The following is a 23,281-nucleotide window of genomic DNA, read 5'->3' as shown; positions in this document are numbered from 1 at the left end:
TGTCTCATGGGTTTCCTAGATCTAGGCCCTCCACTTTTTCCAACATCCAACAACTGTCTGGACCCCATGACCTGCCCTAATAATTCAAGGTGCATAGATACAGGAAAGCATTACTACTGTTCCTGTAACCTTGGATTTGCACTGGCTTTTGGAGAGCGAATCTTCACTGACCCAAATGAGAAATGTGAAGGTGAGAGACGGTGGAACTGGGAATGGGGGGTAGGTGGGAGTGGGTGTAGACCCTTGGTTAACCTAACCCAGATTTATCATGTGGACAAGCCAGGAGATGCTGAGGCTTCATGGGCAGAAACCTGCTTCTAAGAGAGACAGACAGGGCCTGGTGGGTGATACAAGCTTGTCTGGGGAGAAGTCAAGTCAAAAGGCATTTATTAAGTAACTACTATGTACCAGGAACACTACTAAATGCTGAGGATACAAACAAAGGCAAAAATGTGGTCTCTGGTCCACAAGAGCTCACAGTCTAATGGGAGAGACAACAGCTAAATAAGTAGATACATACAGAGTATTTAGAAGGTATCTCAGAGGTAAGGGTCTTGTGGATGTGAAGCGTGGGGGACAGGAATCTGGTAGAGGAGTTGAGTTTTGGAAGTAGACATTAGGTGGAGATGAGGGAGAACATTCTAGTTACGGAGAACAGCCAGTAAAAAGGCAGAGAATGGGGAGAGTGAGTGCTTTGCATTAGGAAGCTAATGTCAGCAGATACTCCAGTGCATGGAAAGTAGAGTAAAGGATAGGAAAACTGGAAAAGTGGGAAGGATCCAGGTGGATTAAGAAGGGCTTTAAAAGTCAACAAAGATGATCTTCTCAGCCCAGAAACTCTCAGGCAGAAAGGCATCTGTGGTTTAGAAGCAGTTGCTGATTCTGGAAAAGTGTCTAAGAAGAGATGGAAAGAAATATGGTCAGAGATTTCAAAGTCTTCCAGGGTCACATGGGAAAGAAGAATTTGAACTGGTCTGATTGGTTCTAGAAGGAAAAAGTAGAAACAGAGGGTGAGAGGCAGGCAGAGAAGGTGCAGAAAGGCAATTTTCAGCTCAGTCTAAGGAGCTCTCCAGCACTGCAGCAGGCTCCTGAGGAGTCCTGAGTTCCCCATTACTTGAGGTTTTTCAGGAGATGCTGATGACCATTTATTAGAGGGTAATCTTGCTCCGATCTAGGTCAGATCGGGTGACCTCTAAATTGTTTCCAACTCAGAGACCCAGGTTCTGGGTTTCCTTCTTGGCACCTTAGAGAGATAGTAACTTCTCTGTGAATACTTTGATTTCCATATGCCCATTTACCTTGGTGTAAATTTTGACCAAATTTACTTTCTGTGTTGAGGCAGTTGTATTTTCACAAAGTTTCCATCTTTAGAGTCCCAGTTCCAAGTAGATCAGTATCTGGGCAGGTAAAACTCTACCTGTGGTGCCAGCTCAGGAGAAGGTACAGGAGAAACTCAGCCATTATTAGTTTGGAAGTTTCTTGGATTTTATTTATTTATTTATTTATTCAGTAGCTGGGTAATGTAGTGGATAGAACATTGGCCTTGAAGTGGAGAAAATCTGAATTCAAATCCTGCTTAACTTGGTTTGAGACTATGAGAATAACCTTTTTCAACCTTAATCTTCATATCTCTAATATTGGAATAGTAATAGTATATGTTTCACAAAATTGATGTGAGGATCAAATTAGAAAACATTTATTATGTTTTTGCAAGCCTTAAAGTGCTCTATAACTGCATATTATTATAATTATTACTCCTATATATCAATTCTATTGTGGGCAACTTGGAGAAATTGTGAGAGTTGGAGAAACTGTCTACATTTCACCGTGTTGTTGTTTATATGACCCAGAAGTCTCTTATTATTTATCATCAAAATGATTCCTACCTGAGTGCCAACTATGTGACCAGTTGTGTGCAAGTGTTTGGGAGAGTATCCAGACAAGTGTGAGAGATAATTTTCGTACTGAGAGGAATTTCAGTCTACTGGGACATATGGTAGTACTAACTTCAATATAATTATCAGGACAAAGTAAGAATTGTGAGAATTGATATAGCACTTAAGATTTGCAAAGCCCTTTGTAAACACTATCTCATTTGATTCTCACAATAACCCTGGAAGGTAGGTGATATTATTATACTCATTTACACTTGAGAAACTGAGGCTGAGAAAGGTTATACCAATCAGCTGCCTCTTCATCTCAGGGCATTTCACTGCCTGTTCTCTTATCTGGAATGCTCTCCCTTCTCATCTTTGCCTCCTAACTTCTCTGATTTACTTCAAGTTCCAGATAAAATTCCATCTTTTACTGAATATGTTCCCCAATCCTCTTCATTTCAACAACTTCCTTCTTTGAATTATTTCCTATTTATCCCGAATATAACTGGTCTCTACATATTTTTTTGAGTGTTGTCTCCCTAATTAGACTGTGAGCTCCTAAGGGAAGAGTTTTTTTAATTCTCCTATCTTCAGTGTTTAGTACAGTGCCTGCTACATAATAAGCATTGAATTAATATTTATTGATTCAATGAGGGGGTTTCATTATACTACTCATATTCCACCTGTGATATAATCTTTATTCCAGATCAGGATGAGTGTGCAGATTCCACGGTGTGCCCACCATATTCCATCTGTATCAACACCCCAGGAAGCTACATTTGTAACTGCAAACGTGGTTTTTTAATGATGAAAAGTAATGATAACAGAATGGAGTGCCAAGGTGAGGAGGGATGAATGGGGATTTCTATAAAATGTTAGTCAGGTTTTAATATTATGTTAATAAGATCTAGAAATGAAAGAATTTGAACCTGGCTCTATTTAGATGGTTAGTTAGCTTCCCCTTCTCTCCATCTGTCTGTCTGTCTGTCTCTCCCTCTGTCAGTGTCCCTCTTTCCCACTCTCTGTTTCTCTCTCAGTTTGCTGTATGGATCACATCCCTTTTATACTTTCAAATCCCAAATCACTCTGGTAGCATCCTATGAATTCTCCACAGAGGTGTCATTCAGTCCACTAGAGAATTTCCCATTGATTTTTTTAAACTTTTGTTTTTCAGGTAATCACAAAATATTTGAATGCTTATAATAATATAATATAATAGTAAAATCCTTTATCCCTCGTTCTTGTGCAATGATTGACTCATTTTTTTAAAATACACTCTACATTCTTCCATTAGTCTTAGGATAAGTTGTAATGTGAATTCCTCTAAGACTGGGATGTTTCATGATTGTCCATCATATTGTATCACTGAGGAGAATATAAGTATAAAATTATGGGTCTTTATGACAGTGAGTATCCTGAGACACAGCATGAGACAAGAGAAAGAAGGATGGATTTGAAGTCATGAGAATTTCTTTTTTTTTAAAAATTTTTAAAAATTAATCTAATTTTTAAAAAGACTAGATTTTCCAATCTTAGCCAGACTGGAAGTTCAGTTGCTACTCACGGGGTCAATATCCCTTTTTAGATGTTTCATTTTTTACTTGATCTGGTTTGTCCCTCCTTAGTCAATCAGGTGGGTCCCTCTATCTCGGGACTCAACTTATTAGTGCTAGACTTAGTGTGGACACTCAGACTTCTTAGTTAATTGTAACTCAGAATTCCTGAGCTTGAAATCCACTAGCTTCCATCTTCCTGGCAGATTATGTGGGATTATAAATCTGAGTCACTGCCCTCAGCTGTCGAATTCTAATCCTTGCTCTGCCACTTTGTGTCTAATATTGTGCCTCAGTTTTCTAATTGTAAAATGAAGTGGTTGTACTCAATAACTTTCAAAGTCCTTTCTAGTTTTTAAAACTATGATCCTAGGATCACTGAAAATGCTGCACCATTTCGCCAAAGGTTCTCCTCTTTTGCTCAGTTTCAGTGCTAGCTCAAAGTTAAATGTAGTGGTAGACTAACTCCAAGGTCATCTCTCTATTCACGATCAGACTGCCTTTTTAATATGTAAAATGTGCATTCTTGCTTCACTTTGTTTTTCCAGTGTGGATGATTATGCTTAATTCTTTTGAATGATCATGGGTGTGCTTGAGAAAACTCTAATGTTGGAGAACAAAATTCCACTATCATCAAAATGAACTATCAGTTAGTAGACTGAATTTTAGTGGTGTCTGACTTTGTGTGAGCCCATTTGGGGTCTTCTTGGCAAAGATAGTGGAGTGATTTACCCTTTCCTTCTCCAGCACATTTTTCAGATGAATAAACAAAAGTACCTGACTGATTTGGCTTACTAAGGCCATTTGCTTTGTCTTTGTTACAAAGCAGATTCTCCTTGAAAGATCTGGAGCACATTCATTCAAAAATAGATGCCATGTCCATAGGGATAGAGGGAATGATCTTGAAGTGCAGTGGTAGGAAAGTACTTATTGATGCAATATATGTGGCTAAGGCAACTCATAAGTTAAGGGATCTATAGTGTATGGGTTTCTCAGCTGGGCATCTCTTCATATGTTATGGTGATTCCAATGAACTTCCTAGGTGTGTGGGATGTAGTGATCACTAACACAATCAATCAGGAGTCTGTGCTTAAGTGCGGGAAAAAGTTTATTTTTTTCTCAGGAGAAAGGGTGACAGTCTCTGAAACAAAGCATCGTTCGAGACAGAGACACACATACATAAGCAAGGGGCAGTCCCATAATGCAAGCTCCCTTCCCCAACCCCCTGGTTCCTTTCCCCAGTGGCTGGGATTTCCAATGTGCCCTTCCTGAAAATGTGAGGCAAAAAAATCTGAAGGTATAAAACATTTAACAGAGCAGTGTTTCCCAGTTAGTCCAGTCCCTGCTCCCAAGGAGATTCCATTCTAGAGGGGAAGATAACAGTGGAAAGCTAGAAGCAAAGAACAAAAGAGTCCTTTCCAATCACAGACTACCATCCCTGATTGTGAAATTCAGTCCCTTACTCTAAGGAGTTTACATTCTTTTAGTGGAGATAACTTGTAATGTGAATGTCTCTGTGGGTTTCCAATTCAAGTCTCATTTCTCCAATTCAATCTTCATAAGTGTGGAAACCAAACAAATGCCCATCTAGTTCTCACACTGACTTTGCCCTTTGATGAGCCCAAGCCCAGAGCTGATCCTTGGCTGGGGCTCTGCTGTGTTCTTCTAGAAACACCCAGGATCAACAAAATCCTATTAAGGCTTAGATTCTGAGGGTTATCACTTATATGGAGATCACTTGGCTGGTTAAGGTGCCAGACATTAAGGTCCTTTTTCAGTTAAACTGACAAGTATTCAACCACTACTACAGAGATCTCAACCCTGATGGACAGGTCACCTACTGTATGAGCAAAGCAGAATTGCAGTAGTTTAAAAGGGAAGTGAGATGTGCACTTTTAAAGACACATCCACTCCAAATGTCCCTGTTCCCTCTCTGTGCTCGATGTGTGGTAGAGCCTTCCAAGCTCCTATTGGTCTGATCAGTCACAATTGGACATGCTATACTTTCACTCCACCATAGTGATGTTATTTGGGTTCTTTTAAGATAAAGGACAATGACTAACAAACTACCAATAGGACATGGGAGAATTGAAGTTTAGTCTTTTCTCTTGACAAATCTTCCTGCTTTGGGGCTAGGTCTCCTTGGTGACTGAGCTTCCCCTAACTTGGAGTAATCATCCAGAATCTGTTCCCAATCTTTATCTCTGCAGGCTAGACTATAATCAGGCAATGACCATTTGTCTGATAATCACCAGTGTTTCCATTAAAAACAAACAAACAAAATTCCAAGGTTTTCCTATTAGTGTATGCAAAAAATGACTTCAGAAAAACATCCAGAGAGAAAGAGAGAGATTCTTCTGTTCAACAACCATCTTTCTCTTTTCTCTCTCTCTCTCTCTCTCTCTCTCTCTCTCTCTCTCTCTCTCTCTCTCTCTCTCTTTCTCTCTCTCTCTCTCTCTCTCTCTCTCTCTCTCTCTTTCTCTCTTTCTCTCTCTCTCTTTCTCTCTCCTCCCCCCTTTTCCTTCTCTCTGTTCCTGTCTCTTTCTCACTTTCTCTGTCTCTGTCTCTCTCTTTCTTCTCTTTCTTTCTCTCCAGTTCCCCTCTCTTTTCATGAAAATGAGTTCCTCAAAGCCTCACACTTTATCCTGTATAAAGTATGAAAAGATTCACTCACACCACAAGAATTTCTGTCTTTAGTAAATTTGAAATATAGTCGGAATTGGAGGTATGTTTACTTCTTTGTAATGTGCCCATTATGGCCTGCAAATTTGCTTTAGTCTTAAAGGGCACATACTTACTTAAAAAAAAAAAAAAAAAAAAAAAAAACTTCCTTACAATTTGGCTCTCCAGAAATGAATGTGCTAGCACAGGAGTCACTGATTTCTCCATCACCCAAGATCTCTCAACAGTATCTGGATGACCACTTGTTGGGAAATATTATGAAAGGGATTCCTGCTTTGGTCTAGATTGCATTAGGGAGCTTTTGAGGTCTCTTCCAATTTAGAGATCCTGACTTATTCTGGGGTTTTCAATACTAACTTTTCAGCAAATGCTTTGATAGATGACAGTGGATACAGTATTAGTCTAGAGTCAGGAAGATTCATCTTCTTCAGGTTAAATCTGATCTCAGACACTCATTAGCTATATGAACTTGGGCAAGTCACTTCCCCTTGTTTGGCTCAGTTTCCTCATCTATAGAACCACCTGAAGAAGGAAATGGCAAAAAACTTTAGTATCTTTGCCAAGAAAACCCCAAATGGGATCATGAACAATCAGATATTACAGAAATGACTGAAAAATAAAATGCTTTGTTTCCCATTTACAACAATAACCTTGGCAACCTTGGTCTGGGCAACTCTTTTGACCAAATTCATCTTCTACTTAGATGTGGATGAATGTTCTGAGAATCCCCATCGTTGTGGTCCCAATACCAAATGCACCAACACCATTGGAAGTTATATATGCAGCTGTTCATCTGGATTCTCTTTTCCCAGTGGAAACTCTTGGGTCCCTGGAAAGACAGGGCCTTTCCAATGTACAGGTAATACTCATGGTGCCACTGATGACTTGATCTGGTGTCTATATCTCATCTGGCTTGGTGTTTAGTGACTTATTGCAAACATCTCCTCCCTGCACTGCAGATATCAATGAGTGTCTCAGTGAAACAGCTTGCCCCCAGCATTATACCTGTTGGAATACTCCAGGAAGTTTTGATTGTACCTGTGGAGCTGGATTCACCTTTATTAATTCTCAATGTGAAGGTACCAAGAACATTAAGTTACGATATATTTTGCAGCTTTCTTTAGTTCATTTGTTCAGCCATTGTAAAAATAATGTTTTGTTTTCTGAGTGTCTCCTTTCTGAGAGGTCTCCTGAAAGTATACAAACAAATGTGGGAGCTGATCCCTGTCTTCAGAGAGACTATAATCTAATTAGAAAGACAAGATTTATTTTCTACAATATACTTGGAAGAACATGAATTAAGAAAATAAAAACTTCAAGATTCTTGGATTATGGTGGCTTATATCTGGATATGCATTTCTCTCTTTGCTTTCAGAAGTTATAATAATAATTCAAAAATTAATTCTCTTTTTAGCACTCCAAAGGTTAACTCTTTGTGTATCCTCATGGATCCTGCTTGACTGACAGAAATATAATACCAGCCAGCAGCGGGGCACATTCCCGTCTTCAGCTAAACAATTAATACTTTCTCCATCACTTTCTTATTTCTAGACAATCAACAGAGGAATTATTCAAGCCCTAATGTGTAGCATTTTCACTAAAAATTGAACAATTTGCTCTGGTTAGCGAATCTAAGTTGCTTCCAGAGTCCACCTGCATATCAAATAAAGGGATGGGAATAGGCAATTTCTCCAATATTTACCAGATAGAAATCCATGATGCTTGGATAATACTTCAGTGCAGATGCCATAAAATAGAAAAGTCAATTATGGTATATGTGGGCTGCTTGTGGCACAACACTCCTGATTGTAGCCAGAAGCAGATACAAATGTAACTGGGAAATATTCAACAAAACAAATAAATACACAATAACATATACAAAACATTACTTAGAAAACACTACAAAGTCCAATGCAGGAATTCCTATTGGCTTCTCTTTTTATTTGAGCTGATATCTCTAACTTAATAGACATCTTCTTGCACTGATGTGGACTCCCCACCCTGCACTTAGCTAGACTAATCCCCAGGAGTTTGCCAAATCCATATGAATATCTTTCCTGGTTGACAGGATCTGCCAAAACTTGTGATCTCTTGGTATAGCCTTTGCAAAGCTAAGAGTGACCTCCATGCCTTGAAAAGTCACCAGAGAAGGACCTTAAGAAAGGAAGGGTATGCATTCCCATTACAAAAAAAAAAAAAAAAAAAAAACCGTTCAGAAAGTGACATCTTTTGTATGAGAAACTAGGTAATGTGAAACGGTAAATGATACTATCCAACAAAACCCAAAGATGTCACAGGGTGGATGGTTCAGCACTAAGGTTTCAGAGAAGGGAAAGAGTGAAATCTCAGTGAGTTGAAGGTGGTCATCTGGTGAAGATAAGCGTTAAGAGGGATCTTAGAGAGGAGCCTCTGTGCTAGACTGAGCAGGAGACATAGTCAGATCCCAAGGCTCCATCTTACTAACTGTGTGACTTTGAACATATCCAGTGTCTCTAAGTTTCATTTTTCAAATTTGTTATGTGGAGATAATAATAGTTGTGATATCAATCTCACAGGTAAGAACAAGTGATTATGGGATCATCATTTTAGAGAAGCAAGGTTTTTTAAATTTTAACATTTTTATTTTCTTCAGTAACATGTTGAGTTCCATTCTCTCCCTTTCTCCCCAAATCCCCCCATTATGTGCAGTTGAGCAAAACATTTCCATAAAAGTCATGTTGCAAAAGAAAACATACCCTCTGTCCCCCAAGAAACCCAAACCTTGAAAAAATAAAATTTAAAAAAGGATGCTTTAGCCTGTATTCAGATACAATCAGTTCTTTCTCTAAGCATGGATAGCTGTATTGCTGAGAATAGCGAAGTCATTCACAGCTGATCGTCCCACAACTTTGCTATTAGCTTGTACACATTACATTTCATTTTGCTTGAGCTCATGGAGGAATTCCCAGGTTTTTCTGAGAGTATCCTGCTTATCATTTCTCAAAAAACAATAATTATCCACCATAATCACATAGCACAATTTATTCAGCCATTCCCCAGTTGATGGGCATACCCTGAATTTTTAATTTTTTGTCCTGAAAAAAGACTAGGCAGGGGATTTTAGAAGTCATTTGATCCTATACTTCCTTTCCTATTCCTCCCCCATGCAGAAAGTACAACACAAAGTAATTTGTGATTTGCTCAAGATCACACGGGTAATGATGGAGTCAGGATTTAAACCCAGTTCCTGTTTTCCTCTTCAAGGCTCTTCCCACTATACCATGCTCAGTTCAGGTATAAAAAGTGCTTTGTAAATCAAAACAATTATTGAAGAAGGAAGAGAAAAGGAGCAAAAGAGAGAGGGCATTCTAGGTAAAGAAAGTCCAATTTCAATTATGTGTCCAAATTGTCATAATACTTATACTGATGACTACCTAACACTAATTATTATTTTAAATTAACATTAAAACAAATTAACATTAAAAAAGAAATGTTTTTTTTTTTTTTGAGAGACAGTATGGTGTAATGTTGCTGCTACACATTGGTTGGGTGATCCCTGGACATGTACACCATAGGCAATTTGGAGCAATTGCTAATTATTATTAGCGCAAGTTTCCTGTCTGGGAGTTCCACATATCAATTGAAGCATAGGTTTAGATTCTCTTCTTCCTCGTTAGATACTTAACATTAAACATGAAAAAAAAAATCTATCCTGTACCTCGAATGGTATAGAAAATTCTTTGCATTGAAGAAATTCCTTTAAACAATATAGATTGGTTTTTATCGTCAACTTATAATTTTGGAACAGTGAGGTCTAAGTTAGATAGAAATGAGAGTCATTAAGCCATGTGTGAGGATCCCTACAGCTTCATGTTAACTTTGTTTACACATGTACTGTTATCCATATTTTATTGTATTTTTTTATCTATTCTCATCACAATTTCCCAAGTACATTTTAAATGTAGTTGGCTGCATTCTGGAGTGTTCCACCTGTGATTTTTGACACTTCTTCTCTGAGAGGTAAAAGTATTTGCTCAGAGTCCTCTCACAGCATGCACCAAGACTGACCCATGGTCTTCCTGAAGATTCAGTTCTGTTAACTATAGAACCTAGAACTTGAGAGAGAATTCTAGTTATTATAGACAGGGAAGCAGGAAGGACAGGCTCTGGTGAGAGAAAAAGGGGGGAGGGTGTAGGAGAAGAGAGAAGATAAAGAACTTATCCCCTGACACAGTCACATTCTGTATAGTCTCTAGGTAGTGATCATTTACTAACTCTTCTATTATTTATTCCCTTAGAGTACCCCCTCCTCAACCACACTGGCAGAAAGAATTTTGTTTGGCTCAAAACAGCTGGAAGAATGAGCTATTTTATTGACTCTACATAGAAGAGAGATAGGAACAATTTCACAAGTAAAATATTTCCCAAAATATCCCTTTCCCTCCCCCCAGAGAGCCATCCCTTATAACAAAGTATAAAAGAGGAAAAAAGAAAAAGAAAAAACCACTACCTTGGTAAAACTATCCAAAAATAATGTCAACCAAATCTGATGTTATTTGAGGAGTCTGATCATATTTCCCCTACTCTGGACTTGGAGGTACATGGAGATTGTCTTGCTTTGGGGTTCCAGGGGCTTGGTTGCAATGATCAATTTGTGGAATGATGACATTTTCTTCTTCAATCCCCAGATGTGGATGAATGTATGAATGTCACAGCTTGTCCAGCACATGCTACGTGTACCAACACACCAGGAAACTATTCCTGCACCTGCAACCTTGGCTATAAGTCCAGAACTTCAGAAGTGAGCTTCCAAAACCAGGGAACACAGTGCAAAAGTGAGTAAAGGCATTCCTGTGAATCTGTCTAGGATCTTCAGCAAAATAGGTCAGGGAATTTGGACCTTGAGGACTCTTTAGCCAGGAGTGATGAAAGCAGAAAGGAAAACCATGATCTTAGTCCACAAAAAAGATGATATTTGGATGAGGTAAAAGGTACCTTATCCATCCACTTGTGGAACACCAGAACTAGAGAGTGGCCTGGGGGCTTCATTCAGAGGCTGGGGTGCAGCATAAAAGCAAGTGAGCATCTCTTCTGTTCTGGTTATGCCATTTTGGGAAGGGCAAGGATAAAGGAGAGAAAAAAAGCTCTAATCCACAATCAAAAAGAGACTGACATTTCCACTTTGGGGCAGAACAGTAGATGATGGCTTCTCTATTTTTTTTATCTCCAGAATGGATATTGGGCTAGAATTACATCTATTATAAATTTGATATTTGCATTTAAGAGGTGCACTTTTATGTTTTAATAATAGCTTTTTAGTCTCAAAATATATGCAAAAATAGCTTTCAACATTAACCCTTGCAAAACCTTACATTTCAAATTTTTTCTCCCTCCTTTCCCTCACCCCTCTCCCCTAGACAGCAATTAATCCATTATATATTAAACATGTGCAATTCTTCTACTCATATTTTCCCATTTATCATGCTGCACAAGAAAAATCAGATCAAAAAGGAAAAAAAGAGAGAAAGAAAACAAAAAGTAAACAAACAACTATAAAAAGGTGAAAATGCTATGTGATGATTCACATTCATTGCCCATAGTCCTCTCTCTGGATGCAGATGACTCTTTCCAAGACAAGTCTATTGGAATTGGCCTGAATGACCTTGTTTAAAAGAGCCATGTCTGTCAGAATTGATCATCGAATGCACTTTTAGCAGCTCAAGGTGCAAATGACTTTTCCTTATTTCTCTAAAGTGAAAGATAAGAGTGAGCTTATTATTAACCAAATTAGACAGTTCTCTCCCACCAAATGCTTATTACACAAAATATAATCAAAAGTAGTGAAAAAGATTTAACTAAGCAAGCAGCAATATAGAAATGTGGAGAAATTATGCAGAATAAATAGACCCTGTTAGTATTGAAGTAAAACCTCAGTTCAGTCAAGGAAGGAACAATTTCACCAGAGATACCTCTCTTAGCAGCCTCTGGGAATGTAGAGAGATATTGGGGAGGAGGAAGAGTTGACTTTCTCCACAGGTCTACAATTCCAGGGTTTTCCCTTTACCCATTCCAAATTTTGCATCATTCCTCTCTCAGTCTGTTTTGTTTTTTTTTTTTTCAAACTCTGAGTTTTCTTCTTTTCTAAATGCAAAGTCATGTCTCCCACCTGTATGGAACATCTGTATGCTCAGAAGTATCTCAATCACTCAGCATCATATCTCCTTATTCATACTATGCATAGCATTCAGTGTCACAGGACTATCCTTCAGGAAGCCACCAAATCTAGCCTGGCCAGATTGTTACAGCCAAAACTCCTTTCAAGTATGGTTTCATTAGATTGCTGCTGATAGTCCCTCCAATTCTGAAACTCTAGATTTCTGTGAATCTGTAATATGCTGCAGCAATCAGTGAATGATTAATGCTGAATTAGTGATCTGAACAGAAAGTGAGGAAGGACCTGAAAGGAGGGAGATATTCTTTGAGATGGTGTGATCAGGGAAAGCATCCTAGAATAAAGGACCTGGAGGAGGGAGAGCTTGCTCTGATTCTAGAAACAAAGTGCTTTGATTAAAATGGCCAAATGAAGTAAACAGAGTAAGGAAGGAGTGCTATAAGCAAATACTTCCAAAGAGGAAAGGGATCATGCTCTCAGATTCATCTGAGCTATTGTATTTTTAGTTTGTTTTCCCATTTCTCCTTTCTATGCCCACCGTTCCTAGTTCCAGAAGTTGGAAGTTAGATTTCTCCTAAGTTAATTAGCATTTATTAGGCACCTACTATGTGTCAGACACTGTGTTAAATGTTGAAGATAGAAAGGAAAAAAAATTTCCCTGTCCTCAAGGAGCTTGCACTCTAATATTCTCAGTTAAACAATATGTAAATAATTAGATACATACAACATTTATGTAGAATAGATGTAAGGTAGTCTGAGAAGTCCTAACCTTGAAGGGAAAAAAAATAGGATTCTAAGAGGTAGATGTGATAAGAGAGTGTGTTTAACATAGGAAGGATAGTTTAGAGGGGAATTATGGAATAATGAGTCTCTCTAAAAGCTAATAATTCAGTTTATTCATTAACAAATAGGGAATGAAGAGGAGTAAATTCCTATAAACTACAAAAATGATTATGAAGATATGTTGGGCCCAAATTTTGGTTCATTGAACACTAGGCTGAGGACTTCATATTTTACTGCATCCTAAAAGCAACAGGGAGCCACTGAAGGTTTTTGAGAAGGGGAATCACATGGCCAGATCTATTTTGAAAAAGACTTTTCTGGCTATCAGGTAAAAGAACAATAATGGCAATTCCCATGTATACAGTAACTCTGGGTTTGCAAAATGCTTTCATTAAAATGACCAAATGAAGTAGATAGAATAAGAATTATCCTACATCAACAGTCAATAAACATTTACTAAGCACCTACTTTGTGTTAAGCACTAGAAATACAACTAAGAAAAAAGACAGTCCCTGCCTTCAAGGAGCTTACAATCTAATCAGGGAAGACATTATACAAAAAAATATGAAAAGTGGGGAAGGGGGAGGGGCGTTCCAGAGGGTACATGGCACAGGGACCCTAGATATTTACAGAGGTGAAAGTGAGCCAGACAACTGGCTGGAAATTCTGAACCCTCTAGGATTCAACTATAGCATTCTTTCCCCAATACCAATCTAGAACACAGACGTGATAGGTGGACTGAGGAGTGTGGGTAGGGACAGTCATGGACCAGATCCTCTCCTGAGACAATGAGATGTCTAACCACATGGAGAGAGGCATACAATTCCTCTCTTTCCCCTCCTTGCCCACCCACACCCCATGGTAACCCTCACTTCTCCTGTACCTTGACCTGACTGATGCTTTGGGACTCTTAATTAAACTTCACCTTGCTGAAGCATAAACATATTTTTATTTGGGGGCCTCCTAGGGACTCTTGTCAAGTGCAAAGAAGACTTGGATCAGGAACAGGTGCAGCATTGCCACAGCAACTCAACTCTCCCTGGGCTCCCAGAATATGTAAGTGATGATTTTCCTAAAAAGTGATTTAGAAGTCTTTCCTTTGTGGTCAGAAGCAAAAACCCCCTTGGGTATGGAGGGAAGGAGAGAGAGCAGGACCTGACCCTAAATGAAGGTTTTCTCTGGAAGATGGAAATAGATCTATGAGGCAGAGAGGCAGTTCTAGGTGTTCATTGGGTAAAGTCTTGCTTCACTCTTTGTGACTCCATGGATCAGAATATCCCAGTTTGGCAGAGCCTGGAGTGGATTGTCCTTTCTTGTTCCAGTGGATCAAGGCAAACAGGCTAAGTGACTGTGGAGCAAGTGTCTGAGGTTGGATTTGAACTCAGTTCTTCCTGACTCCAGGCTCAGTGCTCTACCTCCTGAGCCATCCAGTTGCTGCCAAAAGCCCTGAGTTGAGTGCCTGGTTTTCTACCACTCTTAGTCAGTAGATAAAAAGAAGGAGAATCGTATTTAATTTGGGACATTGCATTATAGTGGTTAAAGTGAGAATTTTAGAATGAAGACAAGCAAAAGACTTGGGTAAGATGGCAAAGAAATCCCCCTGTAGGGATTAATGAGGCTTGGCTAGTTTCCCATGATGCTTTTAGGTTGTTGTTTCTCTGTATTGTGGGTGTTTCTGGGTAACTCTTGCTAGTGATGGTGCCAGAAGCTGCCTAAGGATTAGGCACAAAATATATTGAAGGACTGGCCACATGCTCAACAACATTTTCATCCTTGACATCTTCTGTAACCTTTCTTATTCCTGTGGCTAGTCTTGGGTCAAAGGTTGTGGGACCTGAAATCTCTGGTTATTAGAGCCTAAAGAATGGCAAGCCAAGTTGTCTATTGGTCACTTTATTGGGCACTTGCTGTGTGCCACATGCTGTGCTAGGCTCTAAGATATAAAGAAAGGCCAAAAAATTCAGTCTTGCCCTCAAGAAGCTTACATTCCCATGGGGGACAATGAGAAAAACAACTATGTTGTCTACAAGACACGTACAGACTAAAGGGAGGTAATCTCAGAGAGACTGCAATAGCGGTGTGATGGAAGGGGGACTACAAGACAGTTGTTTGGGCTTCTTAGTAATGTAATGGGTCAGTTTCAAGGACCAATAGTCCATGGCAGCTCTTGGGGCAGGGTTGATGACCACCATTGCAAAAGTAACTGTGTAACTTCCTCAGGGAAGCTTATGGAGTTGCTTATGATTTGTACAAGTCATCCCTCTTAAGGTCCTATTTACATAGTTTTGCTAGTTTGGAGAGTTTTACATGTTTGCTAAATGGCAAAGGTCCAGCTTTCATCAGATAGTGAGCTTTGACTTCTTTATATGACATTTTCTCTTCTGCCATCTTTCTCCAAAGTCTCATCATCTTTGGTGAGGTGAACTCTGGCTCTCCAGGGCAATTCCAAGGAAAGACAGCTAGGATTTGAATCCAAGACCTCTGCCTCCAAATCCAGGGTTCTCTTCATTGCATCATGCTGTCTATGGACTGGGAGGTTGGACTCAAGGTTTCAAAGTTTTAGTGACCTCAAATTTAACATAACCCTTGTATTTTTCCTCCTTTAGACACAGGCTTCCTTCTGCATGCTACTGGACTCCATCTTCAATGTTCTGGAAGACACCTGTGAGAATAAGACCACCACTGTGTCTTTAGAGGTAAGAGTTGAGTTAGAAGGGTCATGGGAATTCATTGAGACATGAACAAAGAAGCTTAGTAAGAGCTGACCAGCATTGAAATTAAGGTGGGGCAACCAGTACTTTGTGCCAGGGACAGAAATAAGGAGAGTGCAAAAATGTAATGGGTACTCTACTTCAACAGTGTAGTAAGTGAGGCAAGACGATACTCTGGGAAGATGCCAGAGAAGTAAAGGAAGAGGACTTTTAGGGACCAAAAGGTATAGGGACCATGGGCTGCAGTTTGCACCCTCCATTCCACAGAGACATCCACAATCTGTCCCATGCAGATCCTTTCCTAATCAAGTCAAGTGCCTATGGACTTAACTCCTCAGAGTTCCTTCTCCTTCCTTGCTTCCTTTTTAGGTGTGTCACCCTATCTCCTTCCTTCTTTCCTTAAGCAGTATTTTTTCACCCCAGAAAAGGCAAGTGTGGGAGGAAGCAAAAAGATTATGTGATCCCCAAAGTCATGGGTTGAACTAGATGACCTCTGAAATCTCTTCCAATACTAGGATGCTATTCCCTAATGTACTAGTAATGGATTTCACTCTCCCTCCCCTCCCAAGCAAGTTGTTCTCAATTATTAATTAAATAATTGTATGATTCTTTTGTTTTTACATTGCCTTCATTTTCAAATATATCCATCCCTTTTCTGCTATCTAATGAATAATCCCTTGTAACAGAGGATGAAAAAGTAAAGGGTGAGAGGAGCAATTCAGCATCAACCCTATCTGACAGTATATGGAACATTCCATACCCATAGTCTCCCATCTCTGCAATATTTTCTATGAGTCTCCAAGCTTTGTCATTACATGAATCCCTCTTTGAATTTTGAGGGTATATTTCACATTGCTTGCCCTACTTTTTGCCTCTTATTCTTATTAGTGCAAACCCTGGTACTCACTTCTTCATTTACAATTCTATGTCTGGATTAAGTATTTGGTTTAAACCATGATTTTATTTATGTGCTTGAAGGGAGAAAGATGGAGGTGGGTTAGGAGCTATGGCTCTGAGACTTTATTTCAGAGTTATGGAAAGATTCAGTTCAGCCTCCCACTCTCCTCCCCTGCCTCTGTCTCAAACTCCTCCCCTCTCCTTTCCTTTCTATCCATCTCTCTGTGTGTCTCTCTCTTTCCCCGCCCTCCCCTTCCTATTTTTCCTCTCATTGTCTTTATTCCCTCACATAGAGGTAATAGATTGTACTAGAAGTTGATCAGGATTGCCTTTGAGATGACAATCGAGGCAGAAGAAATCAAAAGGAGAATGAATACCTTTTCTTCTCCCTAAGGGTCTGTTGCCTTTCTTAGTGACTAAGTTTAGATGATGCTGAATGGACTCTTGTGAACACTTGAGTCTCTCATTACATAAAAATCAGTAAGTGTGTATTGAGAAAAGTCTTTTCTTCTGACAGAAAGCTGCTGAGAAGTTGGCATCTGTTCTCGAAGAGACATCCACATGGCACAACTTGAATGAGAAGGAGACCTCAACCCTGGCAATAATTTTTCTGGACAGTGTGGAGAGTGCCATATTGGAAGCTTTTAAAAGTCTTTCTGGGAATGCCAGTCAGACAGTGACAAATGAATATCTAGGTAGAAATCACTACCATTGATCAGCTGAAGCCCATTTCTTTTTATTCTCCCTCCTTTCCTTCCTTCCTTCCTTCCTTCCTTCCTTCCTTCCTTCCTTCCTTCCTTCCTTCTTTCCTTTCTTCCTTTCCTCCTTCCTTCCTTCTCTCCTTTCCTTCCTTCCTTCTTCTTTCCTTCCTTCTTTCCTTCCTTCCTTCTTTCCTTTCTTCCTTCTTTCCTTCCTTCCTTCTTTCCTTCCTTCCTTCCCTCCTTCCTTCTTTCCTTCGTTCCTTCCTTCCTTCTTTCCTTCCTTCCTTCCCTCCTTCCTTCTTCCTTCCTTCCTTCCTTCCTTCCTTCCTTCCTTCCTTCCTTCCTTCCTTCCTTCCCTCCTTCCTTCCTTCCTTCCTTCCTTCCTTCCTTCCTTCCTTCCTTCCTTCCTTCCTTCCTTCCTATATTCATTCAACACACCACATGTAGAACACTGTCTCTCTAAAGATTCTGAAGAAATACAAAGTTTATATAAAACAGAGCTTCTACTCTTGTCAAATTCAATAATGAATGGGACATAAATCTAAATAAACCCTGGCACAAAATAATACAAGAGAAGGGCATCAAAGAGATACAAAATCAAGTGTTATTTGAGTCTGTAGAGGGAAAAGTTATTACTGACTAGGGGCAATGTGATCAGGGAAGGCTTTATGAAGAAAATGGTATTTCCAATTCTAGGATTCTGTGATTCTCAAACAAGCCAGAAACCTGTAGTCACAGCAGAGAGTTCCCCGAAAGTGATTGCCCCCTGCCTCTGCTCCAAGCTGTTGCCTTTGGGCTTTAAAGCATTTATAGATTTGGGACAAACTAGCAAGTAGACCTTGCCTCTCTCTATTTGCAGTGCTCTTGGCTTAGCTCCAGCTTCTTCCCCCTAATTTGCCTCCTCCCAGTTCCATCTTTTAGGTTGGAGAGTTTTCTATAGCCTCCTTCCTCCAGCCTCTGCCTTCATTTCTCTGCTATCTTTGACTCTTCCCTTGAATTCAGAATCAAAGCCCTCTGGAATCCCTTCTCATACATCAGCTGACCGTCCACTTTCTTCTTTTTACTGAAAATTTGAGTCATAAGATCCTAGGCTTTAGAGCTGTGAGGGCCTTTAGTGGTCATCTTATCTAACTCCCCTCATTTTATAGAAGAGGAAACTGAGATACAGAGAAATGAATGGCTTGTCCTAGATCACACACTTAGTGGCAAGGCTAGCATTTGCAACCCAGGTTTTTCTGAGTCCAAATCCTCTGCTCTTCCCATGACACATAGTCTGGCTCTTTCTTGGAATGAAACTGAATTCTTTGGAGCATTCCAGGTTATTGTGTTGCTGGGAGATGTTCTCCAAGATGAGCTCTTCCCTCTCTTTCTAGAGATTGAAAGCAGAGTTATCCAAGATGACTGCCTGGCCGAAAACTTAGTCTTGTCAGCCAAAGGTGATTCCATGAAGATTGAGTGCAGTACCATCAGTGAATCTATATCCTCAGGCTCATTGTCAGGTGAGTCCATACTTTAAGGGACTCTAGGAGAGGGTCTGAGACAGATGGAAGGAAATAGGATGGTGTAACTGCAAAGCAGAAAGAGGTCCATTTTAGTATCATTACTGTGCATCTGTTATTGGTCACACCAGTAAACTAGGTCTATAGTCCTAAGCTATTCCTTTCCTCTAGTGATAAATTTTGGCAGTAAAAATGCTACTAATAACTGGCCTTTGTGCAGGCACCAAAAGATTTTCTAAGAACCTCACATGGAATTATTTGATCTGTATAGCAACCCGATCAGGTAGGAATTATAAATATTCTTGTTATTTTGTATGCAAGATGGAGATTTTCCAATGAAAGCTAAATCCTTAGAGAATTCTCAGTAGCCATGTAGACTGGCCATAGGGATGGGACAAGTCCCAATGAGTCACAAGAGATAAATCTTTTGTTGTTGTCCAGATCTTCATGATCTTATTTGGGGTTTTCTTGGCAAAAATACCGGGGTAGTTTGACATTTCCTCCTCCAGCTCATTTTACACATGAGGAAACTGAGGTAAACAGGGAGAAGTGACTTACTCAGTGTCACACAACTGATGAGTGTCTGAGACCAGAGTTGAACTCAGGAATATGAGTCTTCCTGTTTCAAAATCTGGCACTCCTTCAACTGTAAGATCTAGCTATCCCAAATAGGGAGACCTACATTCAAAACTAAAATTAAACGCTGTTTGTCTCTGTTAGCTGGAAAGTTATATAGTTTCTACAATTCTAAAAACAGAATACTAATAGCATCTATCTCTCCATGTCATTGTGAGGATCTATTGAGAGTGCCTGGTACAAAGTAGGTACTATATAATTGCTGGCGATTATTAGTATTATTAATGTTTCTAGTTGCTATTGCTGGCTCTCTCTCTTCTCTCCTCAAATAATCACGGTTATAATTATGTGTTAACTTATAGCTTCTCAATGAAATATAAGTTACTCTAATCAATCAATTAACTGAAAAAAAATTAAGTGCTTTATATGTGCCTAGCACTATGTTGGGCTCTGGAGTTACAAAGTCTAGAGTCCTTGCTCTGAAGAAGCTTACATTCTAATAGAGGAGACAATATGAATAGAAATAGTTATATTCAAAATAGATGTAAAATAACTTTGAGAGAGAAAGCACTAGTGGGTTGGGTTAGGGGTATGGAGCAACCAGGAAAGGACTCATTCAGGAGGAGTGGCTTGAACTGAGTTTTGAAAGAAAGGAGTAATTCTAAGAGTTTCTTGGGACTCTTCAGTTGTGTCTGAATAGCACCAGTGCCTAACCAAATTCCCAGAAAACAGTGAAGCTTAATAAGTGCTGCTTGTTGGGTTCTCATAAAAAGGTTCAGCAAAACTTCCTAATTGAATGGCTGGTCTTGAAAAGGGAGTTATTTTCCATTTGGGAAGTTTGTTCTTGAACAGAAAAGTGCCACCAAGATTGTAACTTTAATCATTTGGTATCAGCATTGTCCCTGGTTATTGCCACAAGTCTTGTAGCCTTCCAGAGTTGCCTTCATTGGCACAAGTTGTGGACATTGCATTTATTTTCTCTTAATTAGACTTCTTTCATTCTGCAGCATTTCCTACAAGGTTTTCCATGTTTCTCTCAATTCTACATATTTATTGTTTTTACAGCCCATTAATATTCTATTGCATTTATCTATGATAACCTGTTCAGTCATTTCCTGTTTCCCAGTTTTGGCTTTTACAGATAATATTGCTATTTAGATCCCTAATTTAAAATTTTGGTACGCTGGGAAATTCAGATGGGATTGAAATCCAAGAGACAGCAGTGTTGGAGGGTCTTAGGAGAGAGTCTGATAGAAAATACTGTTGTGGGTTATGAATATTTTTGGTATATATAAGTACTTTCATTTTATTTTGGTATATATAGATGCTGCACTAAGAGAAAGGTACATTTTACAAAAGCATATATATAGAGACAGAGACAGAGAGAGAAAGAGAGAGAGAAAAAGAGAGAGAAACAGAGAGTAAGAGAGAGAAATAGACAGAGAGAGAGAGATTATTCTTTTCAACAACTAATGAATGTTCAGGCTACTGTGTGAAATCTTGCTTTAAAAAAAGATAGCTTTGGTCACAGGATCTGCTCTTAAGGAGTTAACATCTAACTAGGGCAACTAGCTGGTACAATGGATGGAGTGCCAGGCTAGGAGGCAGGAAAACCTGAGTTCAAACCCAGAATCAGGTTACCTGGGTAACCCTGGTTTGTTTGTCTCAGTTTCCTCATCTGTAAAATGGGATCATAATTGTGAAATGCTTAGCACAGTTTCTAGCACATAGTAAGCTCAACATAAATGTTATTATTGATTGATTGAGGTGTTTCTCTATGGAATGTTGATCAGGTATCACGGGAGTAGCTTTTACCTCTCTCCTGGGCATGGAGTCCATTCTGAATGAAAATTTCTTCTACAATCCAGAGGCTAACTCAATCAACTCTCCTCAGAAACTTTGGATGAATTCTCGCGTTGTAGGTGGTATTATCACTGGCGACAAGAAAGACAGTTTCTCCAATCCAATCATCTATACTTTGGAGAATCTCCAAGTAAGGATGGTTATCTCTGTCTTTGAACTGATCCTCCTGCAATCCCTGCTAAGAGCCCCTGATAAATCATTGATAGGTAGAATCTCTCCCCATCAGTCATTTCATAAATATGTACCGAATGCCTCCCCTGTGAAGTTACTAGGGATTTTTCTCCAAGACATCACAATTATAGGATGCTGATGGCTCTTATAATCCCCTGGCATTTAGGAATAGAGTTTAATAACCAGCTAGCTAAAGTAGGAAGCTATTGCATGGTGGGCTATGGTGAGCTCTAATTTTGCCTTCTGTCCTCCACATTGGTAACCTTGCCTCAGGAACCCAGGATCTTTTTTCCCCCTCCTTCTTCTACCCCTTGCCAGAGGGGTAGTGACTTGCATTTTGACTTATCTGATGACACATTCCTTTCAATTCATGGTTTGTGGTATTTGCTCCAGATGTAAAAAATTCCATTCTCTACCTTCTACATGCCCAGCCCTATATTCATGGCATTTCCCTCTGATACTACTAGATTTTGGGCTTCCCTTTCAGTTCTGTTAGTGGGAGGAATGGGTTTGTTTAGAGATCTCAGTATTTCCATTCTACCACATCTCCTATACCCCTGCAGTCTCCAGGCAACTCTCATTGCCATTAACAATGCCTCCCACAATACTTTACAGTTACAAAGTGATTTATGTGGGGCAACTATGTGGCACAATAGAGCACCCTGAAGTCAGAAGGACCTGAATTCAAATCTGATCTCAGATACTTAACACTCCCTAGCTATGTGACCCTGGGCAAGTCATTTAACCATGATTGCCTCAGCAAAAACCAAAACAAAACAAAAATTCAAAATCATTTATGTATACTATCCCCATGAGGAAAATGAGACCCAGTGACAGGACACAGATCAGATGCAGTAACACAGCTATCTGGTGCAGAAGTGAGCCTCAAATACAGTTTTTCTATCATGCTACTTTTGCTATTAACATTGAATATATTAGGGATGAACTATTTTGTCCATTTGGGCTTATACTTTTGTAGCCAAAGAAGAGATCGGACACATCCATCTGCGTCTCCTGGGATATAAATGTTGAAGGTGGGCGGTGGACACCTAAAGGCTGTGTGACACTTCATTCTACTGAAACACACACCCAGTGCAGCTGCAATCACCTGGCCAACATGGCTGTTATCATGGCTTCTGGGGAAATTACGGTCAGTGGGAATGACTGGGGGAGCAGCTCCAGGGTAATTTCTTCTGGTCAAACAAATCAACTAACAAGTATCAAAGTGTCAATGATTTACTCATTTATTAATTCATTTGACAAAGATTTATTAAACATCAACTAGATATCATTGTGATCCGTGCTTTAGGAGATCCAAAGCTTAGATAAAACAGGGTCCTGCCCTCATAGAACTTCTATTTTAATAAGTACTAAAGACATAAGCACAGATAAAACAATATACATATTTGTCTGGCTTCAAATACTGAAATATGTCAAAGTCCTGTTGGGGAGGGAAGAAAAGGTTGTTATTATTATTAAGGGGGAACCACAGGACGTTTCCTGGAGGAATCAGCATTTAAGGTGAGATTTACAGGCTAAGAAGGTATTTAAAATATCAAAAAGTGTAGGGGAGACATTCCAGGAATTAAGGGCAAAAGGAACTAGACAAGGACACCTGAAATTGTAAGTCATGGTTTAGGGGCAGAGAGTGAGCCAATTTGAACAATAAGGCTGAGAAGGCAAAATGGTGCCAGATTGTAGAGGGTCTTGAATATTGGACTATAGACTTTGAACTTGATTTGGAGGCAATAAAGAGCCTTTGAACATTTTTGGGGAGGTGAAATAATCATTTCTATGTATAAGAAAGATTCTTCTGA

General features: G+C 39.4%; 1 protein-coding gene across 1 annotated transcript in view; it reads left to right on the top strand.

The window, feature by feature from the left end:
- Positions 1-23,281, top strand: part of LOC127544842 (adhesion G protein-coupled receptor E1-like) — a 76,962-nt gene that overhangs the window by 39,140 nt on the left and 14,541 nt on the right. The window contains exons 8-17 of the mRNA XM_051971694.1: positions 2,584-2,718; positions 6,816-6,971; positions 7,072-7,191; positions 10,780-10,926; positions 14,014-14,102; positions 15,653-15,742; positions 17,172-17,349; positions 18,729-18,854; positions 21,224-21,423; positions 22,444-22,614. Of these exons, the coding sequence (XP_051827654.1) occupies positions 2,584-2,718; positions 6,816-6,971; positions 7,072-7,191; positions 10,780-10,926; positions 14,014-14,102; positions 15,653-15,742; positions 17,172-17,349; positions 18,729-18,854; positions 21,224-21,423; positions 22,444-22,614 (1,412 nt within the window). The remainder of the gene's footprint in view (positions 1-2,583; positions 2,719-6,815; positions 6,972-7,071; positions 7,192-10,779; positions 10,927-14,013; positions 14,103-15,652; positions 15,743-17,171; positions 17,350-18,728; positions 18,855-21,223; positions 21,424-22,443; positions 22,615-23,281) is intronic.

This window comes from Antechinus flavipes, chromosome 1, assembly GCF_016432865.1.
Source record: "Antechinus flavipes isolate AdamAnt ecotype Samford, QLD, Australia chromosome 1, AdamAnt_v2, whole genome shotgun sequence".
Classification (NCBI taxonomy): domain Eukaryota; kingdom Metazoa; phylum Chordata; class Mammalia; order Dasyuromorphia; family Dasyuridae; genus Antechinus; species Antechinus flavipes.
Note: the sequence above shows the minus strand (reverse complement) of the source record. Positions and strands in the feature narration are given on the sequence as shown.